At 41.1% G+C, this 18045-nt stretch overlaps 1 protein-coding gene across 6 annotated transcripts in view; it reads right to left on the minus strand.

The window, feature by feature from the left end:
* Nucleotides 1-1699: 1699 nt before the first annotated feature.
* Nucleotides 1700-18045, minus strand: part of LOC139758430 (adenine DNA glycosylase-like) — a 115330-nt gene continuing 98984 nt past the window's right edge. For 2 of the 6 annotated variants that reach the window (XM_071679833.1, XM_071679830.1), the window contains 2 exons: nt 14130-14168; nt 3781-4105 (listed from right to left, as the gene is read on the minus strand). In XM_071679833.1, the coding sequence (XP_071535934.1) occupies nt 4081-4105; nt 14130-14168 (64 nt within the window). In that variant the 3' untranslated portion in view covers nt 3781-4080. Of the gene's footprint in view, nt 1970-3780; nt 4106-5879; nt 6237-14129; nt 14169-18045 lie in introns of those variants that run through there. The other 4 variants (XM_071679832.1, XM_071679831.1, XM_071679835.1 and 1 more) reach the window with 3 other exon arrangements.

Genomic DNA, 18045 nt, shown 5'->3' on the forward strand with positions numbered 1-18045 from the left:
GTGTCAGAGTGAGGTGAAGGTAAGGCACTTGGTAGGAGAGGTGCCAGAGTGAGGTGAAGGTAGAACGCTGGGTAGGAGGGGTGTCAGAGTGAGGTGAATGTAGAACACTGGATAGGAGAGGTGTCAGAGTGAGGTGAAGGTAGAACACTGGGTACGGAGGGGTGCCAGTGTGAGGTGACGGTAGGACACCGGGTGGGAGAGGTGCCAGAGTGAGGTTAAGGTGGAATACTGAGTAGGAGGGGTGTCAGAGTGAGATGAAGGTAGGACACTGGGTAAGGGGGGTGAATTTGAATTCTTTTGGTGAAAGATGTTGTTCCCAACATTCACCACTAAACATGACTTTTTATTTAGTACCTAAATGTGGGAAATTCTGGTACTATGGTAGACAAGGATTGTCACCTTAGCCCTCAAACTCCCTATCACATGTTTACCTAGATTTCTAGCCAGCGAATCTCCAAGAATCATGGAAAAGACACTATTGTTTTTTGGCCAGTCACAACATGATGAGGTGAATGAGAAGCAGTGGAGAGTTGGGGTTGAACTATGACACTAGGTAAGAGAAATGCCTGAGAGAGTGAAGGTGTGATACTGGGTGGGATAGATGTCATTTTGAGTGAAAGTAGGACAAGAAATAGGAAAGCACCAAAGAGAGTGAAGGTAGGGCATTGGGTAGGAGTGATGCAAGAGTAACTGAAGATATGACTGGATAGGTGAGGTGCTAGAATGAATAAAGGTCGGACAGTGAGTGGAGAAGTGAGTGAAGGCAGGACACAGGGGTAGGAGATTTGTCAGAGTGAGTGAAGATAGTACACAGAGTAGGACAGGTGCCAGAGAGAAAGAAAGTAGGGTACTGGAAAAGAAGAGATGCCAGAGTGAGTGAAGGGATGGCACTGAGTAGGATAGGTACCTGAGGGAGTGAAGATATGATATTGGGTAGGAGAGGTGCTAAAGATAGTGAAGGCAAGACACTGAGTATGAGAGGTTCCAGAGCGAGTGAAGGCAAAACAAAGGTTAGGAGAAGTGCCATAGTCAGTGAAAGCAGGACACTAAGGTAGAAGTACCAGAGTTAAGTGAAAGTAGGGCATTGGGTGGGAGAGGTGCCAGAGTGAGGTGAAGGTAGGACACTGGGTAGGAGGGGTGTCAGAGTGAGGTGAAGGTAGGACACTGAGTAGGAGAGGTGCCAGGGTGAGGTGAAGGTAGAACACTGGGTAGGAGGGGTGCCATAGAGTAAAGATAAGGCACTGGGTAGGAGAGGTGCCTGAGAGAAAGAGGGCTGGGCAGTGGGTATGAGAGGTGCCACAGAGAAAGAACATAGGACGCTGGGTTAGATAGGTGCAAGAGTGAATGGAGGTAGGACACTGAGTAGGAATGGTGCCTGAGGGAAGGTACAACACCTTGGTAGGAGAAGTATCAGAGAGTGAAGGTAGGACACTGGGTAGGAGAGGAGCCAGAAAGTGAAGATAGGACACTGGGTAGGCACTCTCTCGAACAGACACACACACACACAACATTGTTATGTGGTCAAATGTATATTTTGAGGCTATCCATCACCTTTCTTTCTGACTTTACTATTTCTTACACAATCAACCAACCTGGCTTAAGTATTTCATTTCTGGTGCATCCACATTCTATGTATATAACAATCAGGTTTATGAAAAGCTGTATTTAAAAGCAGCTTTATTCAAATATGATTAAAAAAATATTATACAGTAGTATTTATTTAGTGGTACTCAATGAAAAAAATTACTCTTAAAAGGCTCTAAAATTTAAATTCCTGAATGTCATTTACTTTTGTGACTTTACATTACTTCGATTAAAAACTGACCACATTATGGCTTTGAAAATTTCAGTGATAGTGCAAAGATAGAAATTTTCACTTCCTTTGTACTGCTTTGAAGAAATGAGAAATAGTCTTCTGTTTCTTCTTTTCTGATGACTTTCCTTCTAGGTCCATTCTATTTTTCTTGTTCTATAAAAGAAAGCTTTATTGTGTACTTCAATAAAAACTGTAGATAAACTAGTCTAACACCATTATAAGTACATCATACATTTGTATTTTCTATCTTTTGACAAAATTAGTGCTAAAGATCATTATCCATTTATTCATAATACTTGATCGCCGCTTCGCACGTCAGCAAGGTGGCACCAGGAATAGGAGCAAGGTTATTAGGTTCAGTAGGGTTGAAGGACAAGTTAATTGGGAGGTAAGTTTGAATGGAGAAAAACTGGAGGAAGTGAAGTATCTTGGATTTCTGGGAGGGGACTTAGCAGCAGATGGAACCGTGGAAGCGGAAGTGAGTCACAGGGTGAGGGAGGGGGCGAAGATTCTGAGAGCGTTGAATAATGCATGGAAGGTATGGATGTTATCTCAGAGAGCAAAAATGGGTATATTTGAAGGAATAGTGGTTCCAACAATGACATATGGTTGCAAAGCATGGGCTATAGATAAGGTTGTGCAGAGGAGGGTGGATGTGTTGGAAATGAGATGTTTGAGGACTATATGTGGTATGAAGTGGTTTGATCGAGTAAGTAATGAAAGGATAAGAGGGATGTATGGTAAAAAAAAAGAGTGTGGTTGAGAGAGCAAAAGAGGGTGTACTGAAATGGTTTGGCCACAAGGAGAGAATGAATGAGGAAAGATTGACAAAGAGGATATATATGTCAGAGGTAGAGGGAATAAGAAGTGAGAGATCAAATTGGAGGTGGAAGGATGGAGTGAAAAAGCTTTTGAGCGACCGGGGCCTGAAGATACAGGAGGGTGAAAGGCGTGCAAGGAATAGAGTGAATTGGAACAATGTGGTATACCAGGGTCAACGTGCTATCAGTGGATTGAAACGGCATGTGAAGCGTCTGGGGTAAACCATGGAAAATTTTGTGGAGCCTGGATGTGGGAAGGGAGCTGTGGTTTCAGTGCATTACACATGACAGCTAGAGACTGAATGTGAACAAATGTGGCCTTTGTTGTCTTTTCCTAGCACTACCTCGAGTGCACACAGGGGGAAGGGGGGGTGCTATTTCATGTGTAGTGGGGTGGCGACAGGAATGAATAAAGGCAGTAAGTATGAATATTTACATGTGTATATATGTATATGTCTGTGTATGTATGTGTATGTATACATTGTAATGTATAAGTATGTATATGTGTGTGTGTGTGGGCATTTATGTATATACATGTGTATATGGGTGGGTTGGGCCATTCTTTCATCTCTTTCCTTGTGCTACCTTGCATTATCATACTTTGTCGCTGTCTCCCGTGTTAGCAAGGTAGCGCAGGGAAACAGGCGACAAAAGTGGCCCAACCAACCCACATACACATATATATACATAAACACCCACACACACACGTATACATACCTATATATTTCATCGTACATATTTATTTATTCATTATACTTTGTGGGTATGAGAGGTGCCACAGAGAAAGAACATAGGACGCTGGGTTAGATAGGTGCAAGAGTGAATGGAGGTGGGACACTGAGTAGGAATGGTGCCTGAGGGAAGGTACAACACCTCGGTAGGAGAAATATCAGAGAGTGAAGGTAGGACACTGGGTAGGAGAGGAGCCAGAAAGTGAAGATAGGACACTGGGTAGGCACTCTCTCCAACAGACACACACACACACAACATTGTCATGTGGTCAAATGTATATTTTGAGGCTATCCATCACCTTTCTTTCTGACATTACTATTTCTTACACAATCAACCAACCTGGCTTAAGCATTTCATTTCTGGTGCATCCACCTTCTATGTACATAACAATCAGGTTTATGAAAAGCTGTATTTAAAAGAAGCTTTATTCAAATATGATTAAAAAAATATTATACAGTAGTATTTATTTAGTGGTACTAGTTTTCATACTATATATTTTGATTGAAGAAATTATATTTAAAAGGCTCTAAAATTTAAATTCCTGAATGTCATTTACTTTTGTGACTTTACATTACTTCGATTAATAACTGACCACATTATGGCTTTGAAAATTTCAGTGATAGTGCAATGATAGAAATTTTCACTTCCTATGCACTGCTTTGAAGAAATGAGAAATAGTCTTCTGTTTCTTCTTTTCTGATGACTTTCCTTCTAGGTCCATTTTATTTTTCTTGTTCTATAAAAGAAAGCTTTATTGTGTACTTCAATAAAAACTGTAGATAAACTAGTCTAACACCATTATAAGTACATCATTACATTTGTATTTTCTATCTTTTGACAAAATTAGTGCTAAAGATCATTATCTATTTATTCATAATACTTGATCGCTGCTCCCCACGTCAGCAAGGTGGCACCAGGAATAAGAGCAAGGTTATTAGTTTTGGTAGGGTTGAAGGACAAGTTAATTGGGAGGTAAGTTTGAATGGAGAAAAACTGGAGGAAGTGAAGTATCTTGGATTTCTGGGAGGGGACGTAGCAGCAGATGGAACCGTGGAAGCGGAAGTGAGTCACAGGGTGGGGGAGGGGGCGAAGATTCTGAGAGCGTTGAATAATGCGTGGAAGGCGAGGATGTTATCTCAGAGAGCAAAAATGGGTATATTTGAAGGAATAGTGGTTCCAACAATGACATATGGTTGCGAAGCATGGGCTATAGATAAGGTTGTGCAGAGGAGGGTGGATGTGTTGGAAATGAGATGTTTGAGGACAGTATGTGGTATGAAGTGGTTTGATCGAGTAAGTAATGAAAGGATAAGAGGGATGTATGGTAAAAAAACGAGTGTGAATGAGTGAGGAAAGATTGACAAAGGATATATATGTCAGAGGTAGAGGGAACAAGGAGAAGTGAGAGATCAGATTGGAGGTGGAAGGATGGAGTGAAAAAGCTTTTGAGCGATCGGGGCCTGAAGATACAGGAGGTTGAAAGGCGTGCAAGGAATAGAGTGAATTGGAACAATCTGGTATACCGGGGTCAACGTGCTATCAGTGGATTGAAACGGCATGTGAAGCGTCCGGGGTAAACCATGGAAAATTTTGTGGGGCCTGGATGTGGGAAGGGAGCTGTGGTTTCAGTGCATTACACATGACAGCTAGAGACTGAATGTGAACAAATGTGGCCTTTGTTGTCTTTTCCTAGCGCTACCTCGAGTGCACACAGGGGGAAGGGGGGATGCTATTTCATGTGTAGTGGGGTGGCGACAGGAATGAATAAAGGCAGTAAGTAAGAATATTTACATGTGTATATATGTATATGTCTGTGTATGTATGTGTATGTATACATTGAAATGTATAAGTATGTATATGTGGGTGTGTGTGTGTGTGTGTGTGGGCATTTATGTATATGCATGTGTATATGGGTGGGTTGGGCCATTCTTTCATCTCTTTCCTTGTGCTACCTCGCATTACTATACTTTGTCGCTGTCTCCCATGTTAGCAAGGTAACGCAGGGAAACAGACTACAAAAATGGCCCAACTCACCCACATACACATATATATACATAAACACCCACACACACACATATACATACCTATACATTTCATCGTACATATTTATTTATTCATTATACTTTGTGGGTATGAGAGGTGCCACAGAGAAAGAACATAGGACACTGGGTTAGATAGGTGCAAGAGTGAATGGAGGTAGGACACTGAGTAGGAATGGTGCCTGAGGGAAGGTACAACACCTCGGTAGGAGAAATATCAGAGAGTGAAGGTAGGACACTGGGTAGGAGAGGAGCCAGAAAGTGAAGATAGGACACTGGGTAGGCACTCTCTCCAACAGACACACACACACACAACATTGTTATGTGGTCAAATGTATATTTTGAGGCAATCTATCACCTTTCTTTCTGACATTACTACTTCTTACACAATCAACCAACCTGGCTTAAGCATTTCATTTCTGGTGCATCCACCTTCTATGTATATAACAATCAGGTTTATGAAAAGCTATATTTAAAAGAAGCTTTATTCAAATATGATTAAAAAAATATTATACAATAGTATTTATTTAGTGGTACTAGTTTTCATACTATATATCTTGATGATAAAGAAAATAAAAAATATCTAAAACCTCAATGAAGAAATTATTCTTAAAAGGCTCTAAAATTTCAATTCCTGAATATCATTTACTTTTGTGACTTTACATTACTTTCATTAATAACTGATCACATTATGGCTGAAAATTTCAGTGATAGTGCAAAGATAGAAATTTTCACTTCCTATGTACTGTTTTGAAGAAATGAGAAATAGTCTTCTGTTTCTTCTTTTCTGATGACTTTCCTTCTAGGTCCATTTCTATTTTTCTTGTTCTATAAAAGAAAGCTTTACTGTGTACTTCAATAAAAACTGTAGATAAACTAGTCTAACACCATTATAAGTACATCATTACATTTGTATTTTCTATCTTTTGACAAAATTAGTCCTAAAGATCATTATCTATTTATTCATAATACTTGATCGCCACTTCCCACATCAGCAAGGTGGCACCAGGAATAAGAGCAAGGTTATTAGGTTCAGTAGGGTTGAAGGACAAGTTAATTGGGAGGTAAGTTTGAATGGAGAAAAACTGGAGGAAGTGAAGTATCTTGGATTTCTGGGAGGGGACGTAGCAGCAGATGGAACCGTGGAAGCGGAAGTGAGTCACAGGGTGGGGGAGGGGGCGAAGATTCTAAGAGCGCTGAATAATGCGTGGAAGGCGAGGATGTTATCTCAGAGAGCAAAAATGGGTATATGTGAAGGAATAGTGGTTCCAACAATGACATATGGTTGCGAAGCATGGAGTATAGATAGGGTTGTGCAGAGGAAGGTGGATGTGTTGGAAATGAGATGTTTGAGGACAATATGTGGTATGAAGTGGTTTGATCGAGTAAGTAATGAAAGGATAAGAGGGATGTATGCTAAAAAAAAAAGAGTGTGATTGAGAGAGCAAAAGAGGGTGTATTGAAATGGTTTGGCCACATAGAGAGAATGAGTGAGTAAAGATTGACAAAGAGGATATATATGTCAGAGGTTGAGGGAACAAGGAGAAGTGAGAGATCAAAATTGGAGGTGGAAGGATGGAGTGAAAAAGCTTTTGAGCGATCGGGGCCTGAAGATACAGGAGGGTGAAAGGCGTGCAAGGAATAGAGTCAATTGGAACAATCTGGTATAACTGGGTCAACGTGCTATCAATGGATTGAAACGGTATGTGAAGCATCTGGGGAAAACCATGGAAAATTTTGTGGGGCCTGGATGTGGGAAGGGAGCTGTGGTTTCAGTGCATTACACATGACAGCTAGAGACTGAATGTGAACAAATGTGGCCTTTGTTGTCTTTTCCTAGCGCTACCTCGAGTGCACACAGGGGGAGGGGGGGTGCTATTTCATGTGTAGTGGGGTGGCGACAGGAATGAATACAGGCAGTATGTATAAATATTTACATGTGTATATATGTATATGTCTGTGTATGTATATGTATACATTGAAATGTATAAGTATGTATATGTGTGGGTGTGTGTGGGCATTTATGTATATGCATGTGTATATGGGTGGGTTGGGCCATACTTTCATCTCTTTCCTTGTGCTACCTCGCATTATTATACTTTGTCGCTGTCTCCCGTGTTAGCAAGGTAGTGCAGGGAAACAGACGACAAAAATGGCCCAACTCACCCACATACACATATATATACATAAACACCTACACACACATATACATACCTATACATTTCATCATACATATTTATCTATTCATTATACTTTGTCGCTGTCTCCCACATTGGCAAGGAAGCGCAAGGAAACAGACGAAATAATGGCCCAACCCACCCACATACATATGTATATACATACACATCCACACATGTACATATACATACCTATACATTTCATATACACATATATACATATATATACATACACAGATATATACATATATACACATGCACATAATTCATACTTGCTGCCTTCATTTATTCCCATCGCCACCCCCCACACATGAAATGACAACCCCCTTCCCCCGCACGAGCGTGAGGTAGTGCTAGGAAAAGACAACAAAGTCCACATTCGTTCACACTCAGTCTCTAGCTGTCATGTATAATACACCTATGCAACCACAGCTCTCTTTCCACATCCAGGCCCCACAAAACTTTCCATGGTTTACCCCAGACGCTTCACATGCCCTGGTTCAATCCACTGACAGCATGTTGACCCCGGTATACGACATTGTTCCAATTTACTCTACTCCTTGCATGACTTTCACCCTCCTGCATGTTCAGGCCCCAATCACTCAAAATCTTTTTCAATCCATCCTTCCACCTCCAATTTGGTCTCCAACTTCTCCTTGTTCCCTCCACCTCTGACACATATAACCTCTTTATCAATCTTTCCTCATTCATTCTCTCCACGTGACAAACCATTTCAATACACCCTCTTCTGCTCTCTCAACCACACTCTTATATTACCACACATATCTCTTATCTTTCCATTACTTACTCGATCAAACCAACTCGCACCACATATTGTCCTCAAACATCTCATTTCCAACAAATCTACCCTCCTTTGCACAACTCTATCTATAGCTCATGCATCGCAACCATATAACATTGTTGGAACCACTATTCCTTCAAAAATACCCATTTTTGCTTTCTGAGATAATGTTCTCGACTTCCACACATTTTTCAACACTCCCAGAACTTTCGCCCCCTTCCCCACACAGTGACTCACTTCCGCTTCCATGGTTCCATCTGCTGCCAAATCCACTCTCATATATCTAAAACACTTTACTTCCTCCAGTTTTTCTCCATTCTAACTTACCTCCCAATTGACTTGTCCCTCATCCCTACTGTACCTAATTACCTTGCTCTTATTCACATTTACTCTTAACTTTCTTCTTTCACACACTTTACCAAACTCAGTCACCAGCTTCTGCAGTTTCTAACCTGAATCAGCCACCAGCACTGTATTATCAGTAAATAACAACTGACTGACTTCCCAAGCCTTCTCATCCACAACAAACTGCATACTTGCCTCTCTCTCTCTCTCTCTCCAAAACTATTGCATTCACCTCCCTAACAACCCCATCCATAAACAAATTAAACAACCATGGAGACATCACACAACCCTGCCACAAACAGACATTCACTGAGAACCAATCACTTTCCTCTCTCCCTACTCATACACATGCCTTACATCCTCGATAAAAACCTTTTACTACTTCCAACAACTTGCCTCCCAAACCATACACTCTTAACACCTTCCACAGGGCATCTCTATCAACTCATATGCCTTCTCCAGATCCAGAAATGCAACGTACAAATCCATTTCTTTTCTATATGCCTTCTCCAGATCCATAAATGCAACGTACAAATCCATTTCTTTTCTAAGTATTTCTCATACATTCTTCAATGCAAACACCTGATCCACACATCCTCTACCACTTCTGAAACCACACTGCTCTTCCCCAGTCTGATGTTCTGTACATGCCTTGACCCTCTCAACCCATACCCTCCCATATAATTTCCCAGGAATTCTCAATAAACTTATACCTCTGTAATTTGAGCACTCACCTTTATCCCCTTTGCCTTTGTACAATGGTACTATGCATGCATTCTGCCAATCCTCAATCACTTCACAATGAACCATACATACATTGAATATCCTCACCAACCAGTCAACAACAGTCACCCCTTTTTGAATAAATTTCACTGCAATACCATCCAAACCTGCCACCTTGCCAGCTTTCATCTTCCACATAGCTTTCACTAACTCTTCTCTGTTTACCAAATCATTCTCCCTGACCCTATCACTTCGCACACCACCTCAACCAAAACACCCTATATCTGGCACTCTATCATCTAACACATTCAACAAACCTGCAAAATACTCACTCCATCTCCTCACATCACCACTACTTGATATTACCTCCCCATTAGCCCCCTTCACCCATGTTCCCATTAGTTCTCTTGTCTTACGCACTTTATTTAGCTCCTTCCAAAACCTCTTTTTATTCTCCCGAAAATTTAATGATACTCTCTCACCCCAATTTTCATTTGCCCTCTTTTTCACCTCTTGCACCTTTAAACTTATACATACATATACAGACACATACATTTACATATGTACATATACAGACACATACATTTACATATGTACATATTCATACATGCTGCCTTCATCTATTCTCACCGCCACCCCGCCTCACATGAAATGGCACCCCCCTTCCCCACATGAGCGTAAGGTAGCACTAGGAAAAGACAGCAAGGCCACACACTGTCTCTAGCTGTCATGTGTAATGCACCGAAACCACAGCTCCCTTTCTACATCCAGGCCCCACAGAACTTTCCATGGTTTACCCCAGACGCTTCACATGCCCTGGCTCAATCCATTGACAGTATGTCGACCCTGGTATACCACATCATTCCAATTTACTTTATTCCTTGCATGCCTTTCACCCTCCTGTATGTTCAGGCCCTGATCCTTCAAAATCTTTTTCACTCCATCCTTCCACATCCACTTTGGTCTCCCACTTCTCATCATCCCTCCACCTCTGCCACATATATCCTCTTGGTCAATCTTTCCTCACTCATTCTCTCCATGTGACCAAACCATTTCAAAACACCCTCTTCTGCTCTCTCAACGACATTCTTTTTATTACCACACATCTCTCTTACCCTTTCATTACTTACTTGACTGATGTCCTCAAACATCTCATTTCCAACACATCCACCCTCCTCCACACAACTCTATCTATAGCCAATGCCTCACAACCATATAACACTGCTGGAACCACTATTCCTTCAAACATACCCATTTTTGCTTTCCGAGATAATGTTTTCGCCATCCACACATTTTTCAACACTCTCAGAACTTTAGCCTCCTCCCCACCCTGGTTTAAAAATTTTTACATCTATAAGTATACGTATGTAAGTAGGAAAGATGGCCAGAGAGCGTTATTGGATTCTGTGTTAATTGATAGGCATGTGAAAGAGAGACTTTTGGATGATAATTAGCTGAAAGGGGCAACTGGAGGGATGTCTGATCATTATCTTGTGGAGTCGAAGAAAAAGATACGTAGAGGTTTTCAGAAAAGAAGAGTGAATGTTTGGGTGAAGAGAGTGCTTAAAGTAAGAGAGCTTGGAAAGGAGACTTGTGTGAGGAAGTACCAGGAGATACTGAGTGCAGAATGGAAAGAGGTGAAAGCAAATGACATAAAGGGAGTGGGGGAGGAATGGGATGTATTTAGGGAAGCAGTGATGGTTTGTGCAAAATATGCCTGTGGCATGAGAAAGGTGGGAGGTAGGGCAGATCAGAAAGGGTAGTGAGCGGTGGGATGAAGAAGTAAGACTGTAAGTGAAAGAGAAGAGAGTGGCATTTGGATGATTTTTGCAGGGAAATAGTGCAAATGACTGAGAGATGTATAAAAGAAAGAGGCAAAACATCAAGAGAAAGGTGCAAGAGGTGAAAAAGAGGGCAAAAGAGAGTTGGGGTGATAGTATCATCAAATTTTAGGGAGAATAAAAAGATGTTTTGGAAGGAGGTATATAAAGTGCGTAAGACAAGAGAACAAATGGGAACATCGGTGAAGGGGCCAAATGGGGAGGTAATAACAGGTAGTGGTGAAGTGAGAGGGAGATGGAGTGAGTATTTTGAAGGTTTGTTGAATGTATCTGATGATAGAGCGGCAGATATAGGGTGTTTTTGTTGAGGTGGTGTGCAAATGATTTGGTAAAGAGAGAAGAGGGAGTGAAAGCTTTGCGGAAGATGAAAGCCGGCAAGGCGGGGGGGTTTGGATGGTATTCCTGTGGAATTTATTCAAAAAGGGGGTGACTGTGTTGTTGACTGGTTGGTGAGGATATTCAATATATGTATGGTTCATGGTGAAGCGCCTGAAGATTGGCGGAATGCATGCATAGTGCCATTGTACAAAGGCAAAGGGGATAAAGGTGAGCGTTCAAATTACAGAGGGACAAGTTTGTTGAGTATTCCTGGTAAATTATATGGGAGGGTATTGAATGAAGCGGGTGAAGGCATGTACAGAGCATCAGATTGGGGAAGAGCAGTGTGGTTTCAGAAGTGGTAGAGGATGTGTGGATCAGGTGTTTGCTTTGAAGAATGTATGTGAAAAATACTTAGAAAAGCAAATGGATTTGTATGTAGCATTTATGGATCTGGAGAAGGCATATGATAGAGTTGATACAGATGCTCTGTGGAAGGTATTAAGAATATATGGTCTGGGAGGCAAGTTGTTAGAAGCAGTGAAAAGTTTTTATCAAGGATGTAAGGCATGTGTACGAGTAGGAAGAGAGGAAAGTGATTGGTTCGCAGTGAATGTCGGTTTGTGGCTGGGGTGCGTGGTCTCCATGGTGGTTTAATTTGTTTATGGATGGGGTTGTTAGGGAGGTGAATGCAAGAGTTTTGGAGAGAGGGGCAAGTATGCAGTCTGTTGTGGATGAGAGGACTTGGAAAGTGAGTCAATTGTTGTTTGCTGATGATACAGCGCTGGTTGGTGGCTGATTCGGGTGAGAAACTGCAGAAGCTGGTAACTGAGTTTGGTAAAGTGTGTGCGAATAAGAGCAAGGTTATTAGATACAGGAAGGTTGAGAGACAGGTCAGTTGGGAGGTAAATTTGAATGGAGAAAAAGTGAAGGAAGTGAAGTGTTTTAGATATCTGGGAGATGGAACCAATGAAGCAGAGGTGAGTCACAGGGTGGGGGAGGGAGCGAAGGTCCTGGTAGTGTTGAAAAATGTGTGGAAGGTGAGAACATCATCTCGGAAAGCAAAAATGGCTATGTTTGAAGGAATAGTGGTTCCAACAATGTTATATCTATAGCCCATGCCTCGCATGGGCTATAGATAGGGTGTGCGGAGGAGGGTGGAAGTGTTGGAAATGAGATGCTTGAGGACAATATGTGGTGTGAGGGGGATTGATCGAGTAAGTAATGAAAGGGTAAGAGAGATGTGTGGTAATAAAAAGAGTGTGGTTGAGAGAACAGAAGAGGGTATATTGAAATGGTTTGGTCACATGGAGAGAATGAGTGAGGAAAGATTGACAAAGAGGATATATGTGTCAGAGGTGGAGGGAACGAGAAGAAGTAGGAGACCAAATTGGAGGTGGAAGGATGGATTGGAAAAGATTTTGAGCGATTGGGGCCTAAACATGCAGGAGGGTGAAAGGTGTGCAAGGAATAGAGTAAATTGGAACGATGTGGTATACCGGGGTCAACGTGCTGTCAATTGATTGAACAAGGGCATGTGAAGCGTCTGAGGTAAACCATGGAAAGTTTTGTGGGGCCTAGAGGTGGAAAGGGAGCTGTGGTTTCAGTGCATTATACATGACAGCTAGAGACTGAGTGTGAACAAATGTGGCCTTTGTTGTCTTTTCCTAGCACTACCTTGCATGCATGCTAGGGGAGAAGGTTGTCATTTCATGTGTGGCAGGGTGGCTACTGGAATGAATAAAGGCAGCAATTATGAATTATGTACATGTGTATATATGTATATGTCTGTGTATGTTTATATATATGTATACATTGAAATGTATAGGTGTATATATGTGCGTGTGTGGATGTGTATGTATATACATGTGTATGTGGGTGGGTTGGGCCATTCTTTCATCTGTTTCCTTACACTGCCTTGCTAACGCGGGAGACAGCGACAAAGTATAATAATGAAAAATAATATATATCATATTTATTTATTCATTATACTTTGTCGCAGTCTCCCACGATAGTGAGGTAGTGCAAGGAAATAGACAAAAGAAGGGCTATAGATAGGGTCATGTGAGGAGGGTGGATGTGTTGGCAATGAAATGTTTGAGGACGATACGTGGAGCGAGGTGGTTTGATGAAGTAAGTAATTAAAGGGTAAGAGAGATGTGTGGAAATAAAAAGAGTGTGGTTGAGAGAGCAGAAGAGGGTGTGTTGAAATGGTTTGGTCACATGGATAAAATGAGTGAGGAAAGATTGACAAAGAGGATATATGTGTCAGAGGTGGAGGGAACGAGGAGAAGCGGAAGACCAACTTGGAGGTGGAAGGATGGAGTGAAAAAGATTTTGAGCAATCGGGGCCTGAACTTGTAGCTTTCTCCAGCGCCAAAAATAATATCTCATAATTCTCTGATGTACATTCACACTAAAATTATCGTATTACACCATTAATTTCCAATGTACTTTATTTGGCTTTCTTTCTTTAATTTTCTTTCATGAATTCAAAATGCAATGATAAACTTACCTTACTCTTCTGTCCACATGTGTCTGCTGCTCTAAAGACCTGAAAGAAACACAAAGCTAAAACAAAAATTCAAGAAATTCTTATTATAACTATGTTGTTAAACTACAGGCATATTCATTGTTCCCTAAAGATAAGTCCTGATTTACATGAATATGTATGCTTACATAAACATACATAGAAATGGAGATAATGAAAGAACACTTACAAGTTTACTGAAAGATACAAAATTAGTAATTTAGTAATGTTTTAGGGTTTGAAAGCAACTAAACCATAAATGAGAAATCCATAAAATAAAAAAATTAAGAGGTACATTGGTTGGAAGACACAGAAGTGATAAACCAAAGGAATCTACCTGCAATAAATTGCAAGATACTTTAGTCTGAATAAGATGACAATGAGCTAGTGAATCTACAGAAGAGAGGGGCTCAGGAGAAGGAAAGAAATTCATGCATAACTGAAGACTATAAGTATAAAGGTTATAAAAAAGAGGTAGATTAGACAAAAAAAGATGGGATATATTGTAGGATATGGAAGGGACTCCCACTAAAAGTTACATTAACAATGAAGGAAAATGGTGGGCTTAGAAAGAAGCACAGTGAGAAATTCAATATGGTTCACAAACAAAGACGGAACAAGAAAAGAAATAGAGTAATTCAAAGAAAGAAGAGAGCAAAAACTGATGATCAACAAGAAACACAAGACAATTTCCCCTTCAGCATTAGTGATAAAGGAGAGAAATGAGGTCTCGCATGAGGTTCATGTACATTAATGCTGATGGAATAGGAGGAATGGCACGCAATTTGAAATTATGAATGAAGTAAAGGAGAGGCCAACCATTATAGGTATAACTACAGTAGACCAAACACAGGAAGGATGCTATATTACGTTTCCTTAAAGGAACATACATAAACAAAAAAAGAGAGGGGAAGGTAGTGGAAAAATGGACTAGCCATTATATGTGAAACCAGAGATTTTCATGAGGTAATGGTGAATGGTGCATCTGTTAAGTCACTAAATTTGAGACAAAAAATCCTTGTTCATAACCTGCCTAATAATCCTACTCGTGTATAATCCTCTCCAAAGATCACGTAAACAAGAGCAAACTTCTGATGAAAATAAAGAAGAAACAATCAGGATGGAGCAAGAAGCTGTAACATTAGCCATACTGTGTGGTTGTATGACTTCATCTATGCAGAAACATATTGGAATAGCTTAGATCTGCAAAAGATAAAAAGACAGTTCTAGAATGTGTGCAAAAAAAACTTTTTGTTCCAAAATCCATCATAAGTAACCTGGATATTTTGGCTCTGAGTGAAATATAGCTCAAGGGTAAAGGGAAAGAATGGGTTGTAAATGTCTTGGGAGTAAAGTCAGGTGTTGCTAAAAGGAGAAGAGCTAAGGAAGGCACAGCACTACTCCCAAAGCAGGAGTGTGTGACAAAGTGTAAGGAAGTAAATTCTAGATTTATATAGGTGAAACTTAAAGTGGATAGTGAGAGATGGGTGATTATTAGTGCTTATGCACCTGACCATGAGAAGAAAGATAATGAGAAGCTAGTGTCTTGGGAGCAGCTGAGTGAGTGTCAGGAGTTTTAGTGCATGAGACAGGAGATTAGTAAAGGATGATTTAAATGCAAAGGTGAGTAATGTGCCAGTTGTAGGTATAACTAATGTACATGGGGTATTCAGTGTTATGAATGGAAATGGGGAAGACCTTGTGGAGGTATGCTGAAAAAATAGTGGTGATTGGGAATACCTGGTTTAAAAAGAGATACAAAAGTATTTGTGTGTGAACAGTAGATGGTCAATGGGCATTGTTAGATTATATATTAATTGATAGGCATATAAAAGAGAGATGGAGTGAGTATTTTGAAGGTTTGTTGAATGTGTTTGATGATAGAGTGGCAGATATAGGGTGTTTTGGTCGAGGTGGTGTGCAAAGTGAGAGGGTTAGGGAAAATGATTTGGTAAACAGAGAAGAGGTAGTGAAAGCTTTGCGGAAGATGAAAGCCGGCAAGGCAGCAGGTTTGGATGGTATTGCAGTGGAATTTATTAAAAAAGGGGGTGACTGTATTGTTGACTGGTTGGTAAGGTTATTTAATGTATGTATGACTCATGGTGAGGTGCCTGAGGATTGGCGGAATGCGTGCATAGTGCCATTGTACAAAGGCAAAGGGGATAAGAGTGAGTGCTCAAATTACAGAGGTATAAGTTTGTTGAGTATTCCTGGTAAATTATATGGGAGGGTATTGATTGAGAGGGTGAAGGCATGTACAGAGCATCAGATTGGGGAAGAGCAGTGTGGTTTCAGAAGTGGTAGAGGATGTGTGGATCAGGTGTTTGCTTTGAAGAATGTATGTGAGAAATACTTAGAAAAGCAAATGGATTTGTATGTAGCATTTATGGATCTGGAGAAGGCATATGATAGAGTTGATAGAGATGCTCTGTGGAAGGTATTAAGAATATATGGTGTGGGAGGAAAGTTGTTAGAAGCAGTGAAAAGTTTTTATCGAGGCTGTAAGGCATGTGTACGTGTAGGAAGAGAGGAAAGTGATTGGTTCTCAGTGAATGTAGGTTTGCGGCAGGGGTGTGTGATGTCTCCATGGTTGTTCAATTTGTTTATGGATGGGGTTGTTAGGGAGGTAAATGCAAGAGTTTTGGAAAGAGGGGCAAGTATGAAGTCTGTTGGGGATGAGAGAGCTTGGGAAGTGAGTCAGTTGTTGTTCGCTGATGATACAGCGCTGGTGGCTGATTCATGTGAGAAACTGCAGAAGCTGGTGACTGAGTTTGGAAAAGTGTGTGAAAGAAGAAAGTTAAGAGTAAATGTGAATAAGAGCAAGGTTATTAGGTACAGTAGGGTTGAGGGTCAAGTCAATTGGGAGGTGAGTTTGAATGGAGAAAAACTGGAGGAAGTGAAGTGTTTTAGATATCTGGGAGTGGATCTGGCAGCGGATGGAACCATGGAAGCGGAAGTGGATCATAGGGTGGGGGAGGGGGCGAAAATCCTGGGGGCCTTGAAAAATGTGTGGAAGTCGAGAACATTATCTCGGAAAGCAAAAATGGGTATGTTTGAAGGAATAGTGGTTCCAACAATGTTGTATGGTTGCGAGGCATGGGCTATGGATAGAGTTGTGCGTAGGAGGATGGATGTGCTGGAAATGAGATGTTTGAGGACAATGTGTGGGGTGAGGTGGTTTGATCGAGTGAGTAACGTAGGGGTAAGAGAGATGTGTGGAAATAAAAAGAGCATGGTTGAGAGAGCAGAAGAGGGTGTTTTGAAGTGGTTTGGGCACATGGAGAGGATGAGTGAGGAAAGATTGACCAAGAGGATATATGTGTCGGAGGTGGAGGGAACGAGGAGAAGAGGGAGACCAAATTGGAGGTGGAAAGATGGAGTGAAAAAGATTTTGTGTGATCGGGGCCTGAACATGCAGGAGGGTGAAAGGAGGGCAAGGAATAGAGTGAATTGGAGCGATGTGGTATACCGGGGTTGACGTGCTGTCAGTGGATTGAAGCAAGGCATGTGAAGCGTCTGGGGTAAACCATGGAAAGCTGTGTAGGTATGTATATTTGCGTGTGTGGACGTATGTATATACATGTGTATGGGGGGGGGTTGGGCCATTTCTTTCGTCTGTTTCCTTGCGCTACCTCGCAAACGCGGGAGACCGCAAAGTATAATAAAAAAAAAAAATAAATATAAAAGAGAGACTTGTATGTAAATTTGCTGAGAGGGACTACTGGTGGGATGTCTGATCATTATCTTGTGAAGGCAAGGATGAAGATTTGTAGAGGTTTTAGGGGAGAAAAAAAAAATTGGTGAGTGAGTGAGTGAGTTTGGAAAGGCAGTGAGAGTAAGAGAACTTTGAAAGGTGAATTGTGTGAAAAAATACCAGGAGAGATTGAGAGTAGAATGGCAA

Source organism: Panulirus ornatus, chromosome 30 (genome assembly GCF_036320965.1).
Source record: "Panulirus ornatus isolate Po-2019 chromosome 30, ASM3632096v1, whole genome shotgun sequence".
NCBI classification, from domain to species: Eukaryota; Metazoa; Arthropoda; class Malacostraca; order Decapoda; family Palinuridae; genus Panulirus; species Panulirus ornatus.